The sequence below is a fragment of the Gallinula chloropus genome (assembly GCF_964237585.1).
Source record: "Gallinula chloropus genome assembly, chromosome: 5".
Classification (NCBI taxonomy): domain Eukaryota; kingdom Metazoa; phylum Chordata; class Aves; order Gruiformes; family Rallidae; genus Gallinula; species Gallinula chloropus.
The window spans coordinates 68609171-68626041 of NC_140090.1; the positions used below are offsets into that span (position 1 = coordinate 68609171).

The 16871-nt window shown below is 42.8% G+C and overlaps 1 protein-coding gene across 2 annotated transcripts in view; it reads left to right on the plus strand.

Annotated features, from left to right (window-relative positions):
* The window catches only part of NEURL1 (neuralized E3 ubiquitin protein ligase 1), a gene marked incomplete at both ends in the record, with an annotated part of 150216 nt that overhangs the window by 128336 nt on the left and 5009 nt on the right, over positions 1–16871 (plus strand). For both annotated transcript variants that reach the window (XM_084264964.1, XM_084264965.1), the window contains one exon: positions 6192–6872. In XM_084264964.1, the coding sequence (XP_084121090.1) occupies positions 6192–6872 (681 nt within the window). The remainder of the gene's footprint in view (positions 1–6191; positions 6873–16871) is intronic.

A 16871-nucleotide genomic window follows, 5' to 3' on the forward strand; every position in this document is an offset into this window, starting at 1 on the left:
GAGGGATTTTAAACATTTGGCTCCTATATGCTACAATAACACTCTGAAAGTGGCTTCATTGTATGATCTGAGAAGCTGCATGCTGGCACCTGATCGTTCATGAGATATAAACACAATGGAGTCATCTCAGATCCTATAAATTCAGGATTTAACAGCAGCAAGCAGGGAGGGGAGTGGGAAACTTGTGTGCAGCATCAGAACAGAAGCACCCACCCGGGAGCGTGGATCTCTGCAGCGTTACGCTGAGTGCAGCAGAGCCCAGCCTCCTCTCCAGACCTCACACAGAGAGTACAAGTTTGCAGAAAAACAAATAGTTTTATGAGTGTCTGCTCAGACACATCGCCAGCAGGCCAGAGCACTTTGGACATGCTCTGTAAGTGGAGCTTCGCCTCTTAATGACTGAGCGTGGCCTCGGCTTTCTTCACTTCTCAGTTTTTCTCCTGTGTTTATTTTAAGTAAGGGTGATTTTCACTCTCCTGTCTGCTTAGTTTCTTCTGGCACAATAAAACAGTTAAGATACACGTGGCAGAGCCCGAGAGACCCAGGCGCAGAGCATCCCACAGTGGTGAGGACGTCTTGAGCACCATGAGTACAGCAGGCTGCATGACAATCTGCTTCCAGTTGCCCTTTAGTGTGGCTGGATTTTGAACCCAGGGCCACACAGCGGTTCTCCAGACCCAGTCTTGGCTGCTGTTCTGATGATGATGGTGGTGGTGCTGTGGACTGGGTGCCATACACACACTGGGCAAACTGGTAACCAAAAGGGTTTGTGAACCGGTATTGCTCCTTGCTCCCAGTCACAGTGATCTTCATCCTTCTTTTAGGAGGAATAAATGAGAATATAATTTGCTTAAATTTTCCCTCCTGAGTCACCTTATAGTACATAACAAACTGAGCTATAAACAACGTATAGAAACTGTTCTGGCTGCTTCTGTGCTGAAGTATGGCAGTTCCCCAGCAGAATACATCAGTTTGGTAGGACTGAGTCAGCAGGGGAGCAAAGACTGCTGCAGCACGACACGAGCAGAGTTTGCAAGACAGGCAGCTGAGCTGGGATTAATACCTGCACTCCCACGATGGGGAGTATGGGGCTGTGAGTGACAGAAGGTTTCCAGAAGCACGGGTTTATTTCTTGTCTTATGACTGGTTGTTTTTCCCAATTGCCTTTGAGTGCAATGTTATTTTACAGCATGGTACATCTGCCTCCTATTTCAAACACGTCTCCCTGCAATGTCAAAGTCTTGCCAAATGGACCGTTAGCTGTGTAAGTCTGCTGTAGACCAGGGAGGAGATAGCGCAAGACTCGAAATGTTGTAAGGCCGGCTGTATTCCCTGAAAAAACCCTTTGTGACAGGTAGTGCTGATGGTGGGAAAAGGAGCCTTCATCTGCATTCCTGAGCGGGTATGGAGCCCCTCCAGTGTGGTGGGAATCGTACAGTATGCATCCTTCTGCTGCTGTGTATTTACATATTGTGTCCTTTCAGGGGCCAATGACTTCAAGATGTCTTTTTGGTAGATAACCCCCTCTGAGGTTCCTTGGTCACAGAGATGATACAATGAGCACCAATACCTGTTACAAATACTGTTACCCAGTGAAGTAAGGAATTAAGAAAAATACATTTATGAAGTGGTAAAGCAATGAATGACCAGCAGGAAGATCATGGGGCTGCACATGAGAAGGGATGGAGTATACAAGCAACGTTCTGACCTTACCATTTTTTTTTCTCTTTGCTTAGTAGCTGAGGAGACAAATGTTCTCCAGATGCAAGGAATGGGTTTTTCCTTGTTTTCCAGCATTTCTCTCTCCTGGGTGGGAAGATCATTAGAAAAGGGATAGGGTCTTAGGTTATCAGACTGAGTCTCTGGATTTTAAGGGTGTGGGTTTGGGTTGGGTTTTTTGGTTTTTATTTTTAAAGTAATAAGTCTTAAATATGGTTTATTTATACTAGGTCTTCCATAACTCATTCTGGAGAGAGGTTGCAGCCCTCATATTCTGAATAAATACAGTTCGTGTGAGGTCACAGGATTGCACCAGTCTCTGAAAACTCATCAAGAGGGGGAGTCTGTCCCTGAAGCTTGTAGTTAAATCCTTGATTCGGCGAGTTTCCAGCATGTGTGGTGTGCTGAGGTTGCTCTGCTTTCTCAGGTTCCGTACAGGTGTGTGAATACAGGCTGCTCATGACCTTGGGAAGTCAAGCCTTCAAGCAGTAGTAGACAGTACTGAAAAGGAGGAAGGAAATAGTGATTTGACAGTCTGGCAGCAGATGATGTGTGCATGCTGGTGCTTAGAAGCGCATTTGTGTTCCGATGTGCAGGTAGCTATATTAAAAGTGCATGTAGGGGATATCTCTAACAAACGTTATATATCCTGTACATGTTTAAGGAAATAGATGATTTTAAGAAGACAACATTTGGCAGTAGTTAAAAAAAAAAGTGGTAGTGAAGTACTTTTGATCTGGATGGACTGATTTACAGCTGTATCTGGCTGCTCACCAGCTCCTGGTAAGTGCTATTGTAAAGTGTTACTACAGTTTCATTGAGGCTGTACAAAGCAGGAGACTCTTCCATGCCCTCTGAGCAGGAAAACAGAGAGCTTTGAAGCTTCTAGTTTGAGGAAGATACTTTGAGCTAATTTCCTGTGTAAAGCATCAGCTGTTGAGAATCTAAATTTTGTAGATAAACCACATGAAAGAGGAGGAGAAAACAGAAGATGGCTGAACTGCTCAAGTGCCCCTTGGTTCTACTTTCCCTCCCTCACATTTTTTTTTTTCTTAAACAAAACCAGAAAAAGCTACAAGGGGATTTGTGAAGTTAGGCACCTTGGGCAACAATGCAGTGTCTCAGATTCCCCAACTGAGGAGCAGAAAATTTCCATTAGAAATCTTTTCCTCTTTGTCTATGTCTATATTGCTACCAAAAACTATAAATCTCTAAATCTGGCATTGGCACTGTATGTGCACTGGTGTAGAGCTCAGCAAAGCCTCTCTGGAAACCTACCTGGGCAGCAAGCCTGCATTGAGCTGCTGTGATTGTGACCGGCTTACTGGTGGTACCCCAGCCAGCTGGGTTAAAGTTTGGTGACAGAGTGAGAGCTGTGGTCTCCATTCACAAGTCCATGTATTCGCACCCAAGGGGGTCGGTCTTGCCTCATTTGACTTTTCCCAAAGAAACACTGCCAACTGCCTTATACAGAAAATGTTATAACCTTGAATATTTAATAAGAAGGGATGATTTCCATATTCTTTAAGCTGAGGCTGGCTGATCTCCTCAGTAATGGGCCATTGGACCCTTTTTGTATTTTATAGTCTCATCACATAAGGTCATTTCATCTTTTTGATGTGTGCTCCAGGTTTGTCTGCAAATATAAATATGTAAACGTGCCTGAGCCCTCCTACATGGAGAGTCCCTCCTTTGTAGGCATTAAAGGTCAGTTGTGAATGTTCTGCAGGAGTGAGGTTGCGTTAAGGGCCACTCCAGCATGAACAGGTTGATCTGTGTTAAAAAAGTGACAACTGGAGCTTTAGTGGAAGAAAGTATCTTGTTCCTGGATGTCTTCTGATGAATGAAAGTGCTACAAGTCATCTCATTTGTTTTACATTTCATTAGACTTGTTCTTTCATAGCCCGTGGCCATTATTAGTTATTTTAGATATTTTTAGACATTACACATCTCTTCCAATGTACCACCTCAGAAGATGAATCCAAATTTTGTTTTACTTTATTTTCAGTGTTTTGGGGGAGTTTTTCTTTGTTTTGTGATTTATGAGTATTTTGTGATTTATGAAACATATATCCCTGGAGCAGACTGGCATCTCTTAAAGTCTCATCTCTCTCACTTTTCACAAACCCACTTCAGATACCAGTAAACCACAATCCTTACTTCCATGGGTATTTGCAAACACTAATGAACTAAGTATCACAGTCAAATCCCATATGCTTGAAACATCCCTTATGTGATGAGGCATCTGAGCTACCGATGAATTTAAGTAAAACAGTTGGATGTGTAACCCTGGTTTGCTATCACTGCCATGTGTCTTTACAGAAGAACTCCATCTCTCTTAACCTCTTTTCAGATGGAAAAAGATATTTTGTCCAGCAGCCAAAGGGAAATGCAAGCATCCTGGTGGAAAACAAGCTGTTTCAAAACCCTGGCTGCAAGCTACCCACACATCACAGTTGTCAGCCAGGCTGCACATGCATAGTTACAGGGAATAAAATAAAGAGGACCTTCTGTTCCTATTCAGAAAGGTCTCTACCCATTCACCTACACCAAAGGATCATCGTCAGCTGCCAGTATTAATTTGTTCTCCTATGTGGGTCCCCAGCCAAAGGAGGTTAAAATAAGTTGAATTCTATCCAGCAGGAGCCCTTGCATTGCAAATGCTAGCCTGTATCTTACAAAGCATTAATGTGACCCACTTCTAAGTTACTTGGGGTCATTTCTGATTTTATTTATTCATGCTTTTTTTTTAATTAACTCCCATGAAGAGAGGCTGAAATATCAGTATGGGAAAAATAAAATATGAGAAACAAAGCCCATTTTTATTTTGAGACTGTGTTTGCCTTGTAATAGCAGTTTATTTAAAGAGGAGCCTGGAATAATCCAGTTTAAGCAAAGCAAAGATCTCTACGGAAGCCAAACTGTGTGTGGGTGTGCTCTTGTCAGGACTCCCAGAAGAGGAGGGTAGGAAAGGCTGTTAGTCAGACCGCAGATACTGCAGGAGATGTTGGGTATTCAGTAGCTGGCATTTTTCCTTGGCACACTGGTACAGAGTCAGTGCTCTGGTGTACTGGTACAGGGTGCGTCCCACTGGGCAAATCCTCAGATAACCCAAGTTTCTGCTTTTTTGTTGTCGTAAAAGAAACTCGCAAGGATACGTAGCTGGAAGAGGTGCCCACCACAAGAGCCTGGCAGGTGGTTTAGGAGTGAGTCTCTGCTCCTCTGCCTCTTCTTGTCATTCCACTGTATGCCATGTTTGCAGCAGATCCCAGGCTGGGGTCTGATGGTGATGTTTTGTGTTAGCTGCAGAGGATTGGGCTGTACAGGCTGGCCCCACCTCATATCATTTGGACCCAGTCTGGAAGCCACAACAGTCTTCAGGAATAACTCCCACAGAGGAACAGTCAGTATGGGTCACAGTGTATTACAGCATTTGCAGAGAAGCACTCACATGTTCAGTTTTCTCACAGTGAATGGTCTGTTGATGTCATGGACTGCTCAGAGTTCAGAAAGTCAGGGATAAGTAAAACCGTTTGATTTATCTCGGCTTACTTCTATAGCCTGTTTAAATAATGTTTGGGTTTTTTTCTCAGTATATTGCTCTTTAAAATTTCTATGGCAACAGCATAGCTAAGGAAATGTTAAATAAAGGTAATTTAGGCATTAAAGGCAGGTGACTGTGTTCCTTAGAAAAAGAATCAAATAAGTTGACAATTAGCTCTTGAAACAGCAGGTGAGATTAGCAAAGGGATAAGGTGCAATTCTGTTTCCAGGGGTGGATTTGAATGTGTAAGCATCATCTTTGTTACATATCCATGGATTTGATTTTTAATTATTTGCCTTGGAGATAAAAAGTGATTATATGTTATTTATAGAAAACTGCATATTCCCAAGTTCTGCACTGTGAAATCTATGTCTGTACTGGTTTGCAGTGAGCACCAGAACACTCATGATTAATTATATTTGGGAACATTAATTAATTTTCATGCGATGATAAATTAATTACAACCGAACATAGCATTTGTTTTAAAAATAAAAATGAAAAAAAAAGTATGGTTAGATATTTATTTCCTAATGCATGGAAATTGTTGTAGACAATAAAGGGGGCATGAAATCTAAGAGCCTGTATAGATATTGATTGGCATGCTCAGGGTGCATTTCAGACATTTACCCTCTGCTTCCCCTCTCCAAGGAGATCCTCCCCTGGTCAATTCTTTCCATCGATTTTGAGTCTGCCTGCTCAGAAGCTGAAAATGGTGATGCTGGTGGGGAAAGTACAAGAACAGCAATCGATTGCAAATACATTTTGTGATACTCTGCTTCCACGGTTTAAAGGGGAAAAATTATTAATGGCAGCAGGTCTTTGATTTTCCCTTTTAAACATATCAATCACACCAACGGTGGTTTGCAGACTCCCAGATGTTTCCATGTTCTCTGGAGTGACCCCTGTTTTGTTTTCGCTCTCCCTGCAGACAGTGAAATCATTCCTCCTGACTGCCTGCGGCCCCGCTCCTTCACCGCCATCCGCCGGCCCTCGCTGCGGCGGGAGACAGAGGACACGCGCCTCTCGGTCAGCCTGTGTGACCTCAACCTGCAAGAGGAGACCTTCCACGTCACAGCCACCACGTGCCCCATCCCGCAGAACTCCCTCAACTCCCAGCACTCCCACCTCCTTCCCTCACAGCTGGAGAGCGACCTCCGCTTCCACCACCTCCGGGGACCCCATGTCAAAATCCTCGATGACCAAACTGTGGCCCGCCTGGAGCACACCCGGGAGGAGAGGACTTTGGTTTTCACCAGCAGACCCCTTCGGATCAACGAAACCATTTTCGTCAAAATCAACAAGTCCAACGCTGTGCGCACAGGGACGCTGTCCTACGGGGTGACGTCCTGCGACCCCAGCACCTTGCGCCCCAGTGACCTCCCCTATAACCCTGAGTCCTTGGTTGACCGAAAGGAGTTCTGGGCCATCTGCCGAGTCGTGGTGCCCCTTCAGAGTGGAGACATCCTGGGATTTATGGTGAATTCGGATGGTGAGCTGCACTTGAGTCACAATGGTGCTGGCACTGGCATGCAGGTCTGCGTGGACTGTTCCCAGCCCCTCTGGATGTTCTTCGTCTTACATGGCGCAGTCATACAAATTCGACTGTTGGGTATGTCAGAAACCCTCTTCCCAAACCTCACACATGGGACAGCATAAGGGGGGACATCACAGGGTAAGGGTGGAGGGAATGAATAACTCCCTCCTTGCTCTAAGATCAGGTGCAAATTTTGTTTTTATAAGAGGGGGGAAGAAAAAGGCAAAGTCACACATGGATATGAGTTATGAGACTTACCTCTTTGCACTTCTGCATCCTTCATTTGATGGTCTCTAAACTCTCTTCCAACAATGAATTAATCCTCAGAGACCTCCATTAGGTACAGATGAGTCACCACTGACCTCGGAGAAGGGAGGAAAGGGGAGGTGCTTTGAACTGAGCTAATGTAGCCAGCAGGAAAAATGAGATCTGATTCCTTTTTGTTTGTGTTAGCTATCTGGCGTGACTGACTCCCCAAAAGAGACGTCCCTTTGCTTTCCCCAGGCTCATATGTGAGAAGCAAGCTAGCAAGCAGGGAGGAAACCCTGTTCCTTATGATCCCAGCAGGGCACACAGCGGAGCGTAGACCAGCATAGTGGGAAAGGAGTTTCCTTGTCCTCCAGCCCTGCTTAAAGCAGCATAGGTCATACAGGGTGATGGACTTCTGAAGAGTTGACCTCTTTCTCTTGCTATTTTTGTGCTGTTTTTAAGCTCTGTTATTGGAAATACTTAATTTAAAAGCTGAAAATCATGTTTGGAAGGTGTGTAGGGAAACACATTGAAAAAGCATCTGCTCAGGATCAAATGTACTTTCTTATGTGTGTGTATATTGGACAGAAGTGTAGGATGCGTTTGGCCATGAATTTGGACCATATCATGGTTCTGCTGGTGTCAGGGTCAGAAAGTAAATTATGGATTCTAAAAACATGATGTAAGTCCTGGTATTCCTCTAACTGGAGATCATTTTTGAATGCTCCTTTATCATTTATACTGCTATATTCATAAAACCTAAAATATATTTATATTCCTTTTCACTTCAAATCCTCACTATTAAAATGCCCTTCTTGCCTAATAGGAAAAAACCCCAAACCTAAAAGCCAATCCTTTTTTAGGATTTATAGTCTTTGAAGATAAATTGTGAAGAACACACACGTCTGTTTGCAGGGTGTAGTTCACCTTAATCAGAGTATGCAGTGCCCTATACAATTTGCTTAAAGTTGACCATGGGCATATGCTGCAAGGATTTTGTGGCTGTTAAAGGCTTGAAGATGACAAATATAATACTGAAACTTATTTCCAGGAGCCCAAGACTCAATCCCCGATAATTCAGCCTGATTACATTTGTTCTTTGTACTGTACATAATCCATGACTAGCTCTGCTCTCCACCAACATGTCATTGCGATTATGGTAGATGAAGTCAAACAGATCCCAGTAAAGTAAGAGATTAAATGCTGCTGTATACATTAGCAGGAAAACATCCTCAGGTCATTGCGCTGCTGGTAGAAGTTAAGTCATCACCCAGTGCTTCCTTTCATATGAGATCACTCATTCTGGCAGTTTTTGGACATAGTGACTTGTGTTTGCAGTAGGTCCTGAAAGAGGGCAGAGAGGATGTGTCCTACCAGAGGAACAGAAGTCAACAGAACAAGGGCTTGTGCACAGACCTTTGGCATCCTGGGCAAGCCTTCTGCTAAGCAAATGATTTCTTTGTCCCAGTGTATGTCCTCCCTGCCTGCTCACAAGTTCAGCCAAACCCAGTATGCTCCCAAGACATGTGTTTGTTAGATAAATCCATATTTGTGATAATACCTGTATTTGTGGCCCCATAACGGACTTTTCTGTCCTTGGTCACTGGAGGAGAATCTGAAAACAGGCTATTGTTCTTAAGAGAGATGTACGTGAAAGGAAACAAAAGTTGCTGACCTTGCCTTACTCAAGGAAAGGGTAAGAGCCTGCTGAGTGTACAGCTTTATCCACGTCAGCTTGGGCACGAAGCTGCCATCTCCCAGTTAAAAGCTACGACATTTGATCTTGCTTGTAGTCTTTAACAGGTATTAAAATACAAATAGATGTTTACAGACCTATGTTTCCAATATAACAAGGGTGGGAGCAGTACAACCCCAGTATCAGTACAGTACAGCTGACCAGAGAAGAGCACGGACACTGTCCCAACACTGCACATCTCTGCAACTGCAGTAATTATATGGATCAGCAATATTCCAACAGAAGGCTAAGAAAATAATGAACTCCCATCTCTAGCCTTTGTAATGTTATTAGGGAGGTGATGTACACTGTTTGCACTGCAGTGGAACAGATTGTGGTGCTTGCCATAATATCTGTCATTATAATATTAGAAAATGTAAGAAGAATATAAAGTGTTCATCCTTCTAATGACAAGCTCAGTCTTCAGAATGCAAACAAGAGTAATTTTGTGTGATCTGTCTTTTGTAGTTTGAGCTTTATATCACAGGAGAAGACATATTTATAGTCATCTTTTCTAGTTTTAATGGGAAAAGTGAAGTTCCATATCTTTGAAAGAAATGAGATACAAATTCTGCAAGAGGCATAATTGTACCAAACCTATCTTAAATAGCAGATGTCATTCTATTTCTGGGGGGCATACCATTGTTAGGTTAATCAAAGCAATGTTATGCAGTGTTAAGGGAACATTACTACTACAGCCAGCTATAAAATGAAATGAAAATTGCTGATTTTACTTCCTCTGCAGCTTTTCTGTTTCATTTTTAGGCTGGAGAAGGTGGAGAGCAACAATATCACTCTAGCACCTAGAGAAGGTCTATTTTTCAGTGAGAGAACAAGACAGCTCAGGGTATCGATCACTGGATACTACATTTCATGCCTTGAGATTAGTTACCTGGTCCTGACCAAGAGCAGGACCAAAATCAGGTCTCTCCTGGCTTGTGGAAATATCTGGGGAGACCACTTCTATCCAGGCTCATGGTCTTACAGAACTCTACAAGAGAGAAGGGTTAGGCTTGATAGTAAAGAATTCTGACTTCTGTTTCCATCTTGTCAATCTGGCATCATCTACTGGCAATACATTTGCTGTAGGAGAAATAAAAAAGCAGAAAATAAAAAATGAGGTTGGGAACACTATTTTTCTTTATGTCACCTTGGCAAAAGGAAAATAAACGCAAACACCTCTTTAGAGGCCACAGTGATCTGTAGTGGGAGGTAGAAGGATGTTAGTTTGCTGCAAAGTAAAGGTTAAAAGGCAACTTGACCATGTTAGAGGGAGGAAAAATGAAAGAGGAGGGCACTTTAATATAGCAGATAATAGCATAAAAAATACCAAGCTGCTGGAAAATGAAGGGACACAAATTTAAATGAAACATAAGTGAGGGTAATTAACTACAGAAACCAGCTATTGAGGGAGGCAGTAGATCTTTTTTTCAGGATTGGAAGCCTTTCTAAACATTTTATATGCAAAGTGCTGGTCTTAATTCAGAAATTCTGTGGGTTATGCACATAAAACAACCAAACAGAAATCCATAACATCAGACATGTAGAAGTGAAACAGCCTTTGCTTATCCTTTAGGAATTCCATTAGTTCAGGTTTGGGTTGGTTTTTTTCAGGCGTGATTCCTGTACAGTTGACAAAACCAGCCTAATAAATTTGATTTACTGCTCTCAGCTTTTGCTGGTAAGCATTTCAGCTCACACGCAGTTTTATTGACAGCTCTGAAAGGTTGAAATGAGCCAGCCTGGATACACTGGTCTGGTTTTGGTCTGGTTTTGGTCTGGTTTTGGTGGTGTAATCCATTTATGAAGTTAAATTGATTGACTCCATAAGGTTTTGAAATGTATGACTCATGTCTGGAGGAGCTATCACAGCAATAAGTTTATATATTTAGTACTCGGGGATCCAAATGTTTGGGGATTTCTTTCATTTTCTTTTGTCTCCGAGTGAATCACCAGCATGTAAAACATCTTCCTTTGTCTCCTTTATTTTGGTTTTTGTTGGGGGTTTTTTTTTGTGTGGTTTCCCTTGTGAATTTCATCTGTTCCAGTAATACTGAAGTTTTCTTTTGAGCAATGAAATAACATGTTCCATCAACAGTCATACTAATGAAGCTGGGTTGCCAACTTATCTGTATTCTTTCTATCCATGCTCTTCAGTAACTCCAGCCCCACCAGACAAGCTGCATAGCATTGCAGCTCTCTGGATGTCTCCTAATGCTGGCCAAGAGCCTGCATTAGACCTGAAAAAACAAGCCAAGGGCCATCATTTGGTGTGGATAGGTCTGTATTCGCATCCATGCTTAAGAAATGCAGAGTGTGCACGTGGGCTTAGCTCTCCATGTGGGCTTAGCTCTCCCACCTCCTTTACCATAAGCATTGAGTTGGGGCTCCTACTTAGCCTCCCATCATAAGATATTTAGCAATCAGCTGTTACTGAGGTTTCCATGCTTTTTTTTGCACTTTCTTGAAATTGATCAGTGAGCTCAAAACTGGGGAGGTGAGGAAGGAAGGGCTGGGCCGTTGCTCCCTGACTGTCCAGGGACTCCAGCATCACAGGGCAGAGCACCTTTCTGTTCCGAAAGGTTACCCACTCCAGGTGCAGTTATGGCCTTATAATAACTGCAGTGGGCCTGCAAAATATTTAAATCATCATTGGTGGGTCCAGTTGTTACACACGCTGCCCCTACAGACAGCAGGTACAGTTTGCAGAAGTCTCTCTCACAGGCAGGGAGAATCCAGGACTTTGGTTCTCCAGCTCTCAGTTTATAAGTTTCTCCTGTTTGAGAGAAGATGGCTAGTCCTTTTTAGTAGCAAATCACATGCCCCATCTCTGATCTCAGGGGTAGCCAGTAGGTAACCCATTTGGGAACCTGATCTTTCTCTGCCTCAGTTCATTCCAGTGATGTGGAAATTGCAGTTAAATACAGCACAAAAGAAACCTGATAAATTCATAACATTGTTGCACAGAAATGCATATAATGAATTGCTTGTTTTAACAAGTCAGAAGTGCCACAGAGTTTTATTGTCCATGTTTTGGGTTTTCTTTTTTATATTTTGAAAACATATCTGACTTGTATGGAAAATTGACTAATTAAGCTGATTGGGATCTAATGGGCCTGTGTTATGTGGCACTTAACTGCCTAGAGATCCTATGCACTGCAGGGTCCCTAATGTTTTATGGCATTAGAGACTGGGGGGCAGAAGGGAGTTAATACTCAGTGTCTCTTGGAAAGAAATCCACTTGTACTAATTGATCCCTCTTCATAAACCCTCCCATCAATGCGTGGTTTTATCTTTCATTGCAAATGAAGTACACATTCCTGATGTTCACTTGTAAGAGCTGCACAAGAGCATTACAGTGGCTGTAACTTCTGGGCTTGATTCTGGCACTGCACAGGGCTCTCCATTCACATCTTGGTTTATATTCATCATTTTAAAGGAGAATTAGCAATAGGGAAGCTGTTGTGTTAGAGAGGACAGGTTGCTTAACAATTTGTGCCTTGGAAAACTGCACAGTCACAGAGAGTTGGATGCAGTCAAATGCTTGTCCCTCACTGTCAGTGTCAGCAGTGTCAGAGTTAATACCTGCTTCTGGCACCTTTGTACCATCCAGCTGAAGAGCTCATCATATGTGACAAGTAATTGACCCATACTTGCCATGGTTAAGTCAGGGAGCATTACCCTGTGCACTGAGGTATCAGCCAGCATCTGGGTAAAGGCTGGGTTAAGCAAGTGGCTCTCCTCTCAATGAAAGCGGCAGGGCTTGCACATACCTTGTCCTCTGCACACTCTCCTCCACAAGAGCAGAAATTATCATCATCACTAGGATAATAAACTATCCCTGGTTGCAGTGAGATGTTCAAAGTAAGTGATGTATAGATCTCCCTTATCTCATAACGCCTTTGCCTGCCCACAGTGAATATACAGGATGTGGGATCATATACCAGCTCTTTGAATTGCAACTCATCTGTCAGGACAGATAAAATCTGCCTGTTCTTTGCACTAACACTGCCATGACTTAGCTTTTCTGGCTACTGTGAGAGCGACATAACAGACTAAACTTTTCCTTCCTTGTCAGATGCCTTTTCATCCAACAGAGTCCCACAGAAATTCAGAGTAGTGCTGGCCAAGAAAAGTGAAAGTATTTGTTTCTTGTATGTATCTGCCACCTTATTTATACACACCTCCCCTGGAGAAGCACAAAGCTTGGAGGTGCTGGGTTAGGCAGCAGTTTTCTTTTGACTCACAGAATGACTTGTTGTGATCTCCCATATACTCAGAGCTGAATAGCCTTTTTGAGATGGAGCTGTAAAACGTGCTGTTATGAACAGAAGCATTTTTGGTCAGAGTAATTAATATCTGTGATCTTTTCAAGAGCTTTTTGATTATATTTTTTCTTAAATGAGATTAAATCTCCAACTCTCATTTTTCATGCATTTCAGCTACTCAATCCAGTCTTCTTTTTCCTAACCTCATATTTATCTAAGCATTTGGGTGCTTTGTTGGTCTAGTATTTCTCAGGTTGAGAGATGGAAGCCCATTAGAAGCTCTTTCACTTTGGCTAAGCTCGATGTTCATTGCATGGTGTCCATGCCCTCAGGATTTTGCAGGATGAAGTACTGAGTAGCCGTGATCTATCAGGTTGGGAAAGATACCTTGCAAGTTTGCTGAGTGCTCTTTGCTATCAGACAGCACACTGGGCTTGGGCTGTGAGAGTTCCTGGATCAAAAACTTCTCTGGTGCCTGGAACTTCTGTATTCCTCCTGCTTAACTGGAGTGTGCATATGAATGCAGGAGGGTAATAGATGTGCTGGTGCCCTGCTGCCCTTCACTGGCTCCATAAAATGTGCTCCTTTTCTGATCTGCATCAACGTCTGAACTGTTGTTCTCCATGTGCTTCGGATCTAACTTCTACTTCCCCAAACAGTGGCTGCGTGACACCCATCTGCAAATACAGGCCATAACATTTTGCATGCAAAATCTGCCTTTTGACCTATTTCCGGACATTTCCATAGCATAATGCAAAATCCTTTATGTTTTCATGGGTTTGTAAAGAACAAAATGCAATATTGTTCCATTCAGAACAGTTTTAAACTCCCCCAGGAAATACTTGAATGCAAAAAACACCCATGGGCCATCATCTGATGCTGGTCACCTGAGAGGCAGAGATGAGTTGCAGCATAGAGACTAGGCTCTGAGAGCATGGTTGGCCAAAAAGCACTGAGCCCAAGGGGAAGGAAGCTCCATTTTCTGGTCAATGCAGTATTGTTCCCATCACTGTGGGAACGTAACAAATGGCTGTGTAAATACGTGTATTTTATAGCATTCAGAAGTGATGGATATGCTTACATCCTTCCCTAACATGATTGTTGATCTTTAACTACCGTGTGCCCAGGCAGCAACAGGTGCTTTGTTCCTTTGTTTTAGCACGATGGATTCAAAGTTGGGCAAGACTTAAGTGGCCCTGGGGAACAGAACGGCTCTCCTGCAGCCTTGACTGGAGGCAAGAAAATGTGGTAATATGCAGAAATCTATATGGCTGCTCTTAGGAGTGAAAACACGATGTGGGTAGGGCTGTCATTTTATTCTTGCTGAAACCATGTTTGGTATTTGCAGCTCTCTCTACGGATGGTTTTTTAAGTGAACATTTGCGTTAGTGAAGATTGTGCCAGGTTTTTGAAAGAACCTTGATCCTATTTAGATAACAAAATCAATGACCCTGGTGCCTTGAGGGTGTTAAATGTGAGAATGGATATTGAGCAGTTTTTCAAATAGGGGAATTATTTCAGCTGACAGGCTTAAAAATCTGTCTCCTAACAAAGGGAAATCAAGTTGAGAGTTTTGAAAGGCATCTAAATGACTATGACTGTGAGGTGCCCAGTGCTCACTGGAGTAAGTACACAGCTCTCTTGAGCACCCTTAAATATGCCGGTGGAAGGCTGCAGGGAGATTTCAGCATCTGTTCTGATCCTTTCCACTGTGTGCTGGATGCTGGGACCTGTGAATGGATTGAACAGCATTGAAAAAAACCTGTGATTACTATTGGTAATTACCTGATCTTTATTAGTTCTATTTATGCAGCAAATGTGTTACAAAATGAGAAGGGGCTGTCAATGTGCTCCACAAGGTACTCAGCATATGGGCAAGTCAGTATGTTCTGTAAAAATTTATCTTCCTTATAAACTATGGTGCAACATTTAGTTAAGATCCTGTCAGAGTCCTTAAGATGGATATGGGTAAGGAAAGCCCATTAAAAAGGTGAAGATGATTGAACTATGTGGTTATATATTATTTTTATAATGCTTGTGAAATAGTCATTAAGAGTCTGGGCAGGTAATGCAACTAGCAGGAGGTGAGCAAAACACCTGAGATTGTGTTTGGTATTGCCAGAAAGTGTTCTGGGGGCAGAAGTCACGATATCATTCCTGTTTGCAACCAGCAGACACTTGGTATTGCTCATTCATTTATTTTCTCCTTAAAACCAAACCCCCCAGACTGTGCAATACCCCATTTACACTTCAAAGCAGCAGACTTTTTTAGCCTTTGGAGCCTGGTTTCTGCAAAACTTCCACAACGACAGTCCCAGTGCTCTGATGGAAACATTGTGCTTGCAGACCTTTTGGGCTAAGAGCTGAAAAAGTGCAATGGGACTATGTTTAATTTTGAGGGGGAAAGGAATAAGATGGGGAGACAGAGTGTTAGTAAAATGGGTAGAGTCTTACTTCTCTCTTCTTAGGTATGTGAACACTCCTCGTCACACTGAGACAGTATGAGCAATGTCCTGGTCAGATCCCAAGATGTTACTGGGTATCTTTCACTGGCTGATGGGATAGTTTCATAATCTGATGGAGTTCATCCTGTTGTCATTATTTGAGTGCCAGGAATGGTCCTGCCCCACTGTCACCTCTCTCGGTAATAGCACATAAAGAAATGTGTTATGAATACCTTAAACTGGTAGCTTCCCAACCTTCAGTGATCTAAAGCCAAAGCAATAAGGAAGGAACGCACTCTTTGGCATTACTTTACTTTACTCTCCATCTCAGTTTGAGACTGGGAGTTTTAATATACTGCTTGCTAGCAATGGGTTGGGACTACTCGCAGAGTGGATTTGTGGCAGCTACTCCCTGCTCTAGGCCACAGAGATGCCCTGGGGATTTATTTGCATCATAGCAAATGCCCCTAAGCATGCCCAGAAGGAGAATACAGACAACACATCGCTCTTCCCACCTGGTTTTGTTGTTGTGGTTGGTTTCCAATTGTCTCTCTGGGGCCTACTCAGTAATAAGCAGCTCCACATAATCACTTCGTTGTGAGAAAGAAATGCAGAAATAATATTTTTATAAATGAATTAAGGGGAGAGTTAAGTTAATATTTTCTGTATTTTTCGTCAGTATTGACATTGAATCTGGGTTTCTTACCAACACAACTGCTTCAGCAGCACAGCTCTCCCCAGACATCTGCCATTAAGAGAGATGAGCAAAAAAGTTGTCTGCTTAAAAGTTGGGGCAGCCTCAAGAGAGGTCCCCTGAGAGTGAACTGCAATGTTCTGAGAAGCCACACTGTTCACCACAGAGAACCCAAAGCATCTCTCTTGGCCACTGCAGCTGCCTTTTGGTCACAGTTGTGGTGTTCTATAAAAGGGCACTTATGAATACAGATAAGGATTCTCATAAAAATCATAAATGCTGGATGTGATCTCAAGAGACTACCTGCTTCACCGCCCTGACCTTAAAGACCACTGGTGATGGAGATGTCACAGCCTCTCTAGGAAGTCTGATTGCTCTACAACACTTCACTCTCTACATAATGTCTAATCTGAATGCCTTAGGAGTCTGAAACCCGTGATTTTTTGTTTTATCCAGAACTTTCATGAAGAATATACTGTTTCTTCTCACCTTTTAGCAGCCTGTGAAAAATGTTGTCATATTAAAATCATAGAATCATACAACATTTTAGGTTGGAAGGGACCCCTGGGAATTATCTAATCCAACCTCCTGCTCAAAGCAGGGTTAATTTACAATTTAGCACAAGGTCACATCCAGTCAAGTTTTGAGTATTTCCAGGGATAGAGATACCACAGTGCCTCTGGC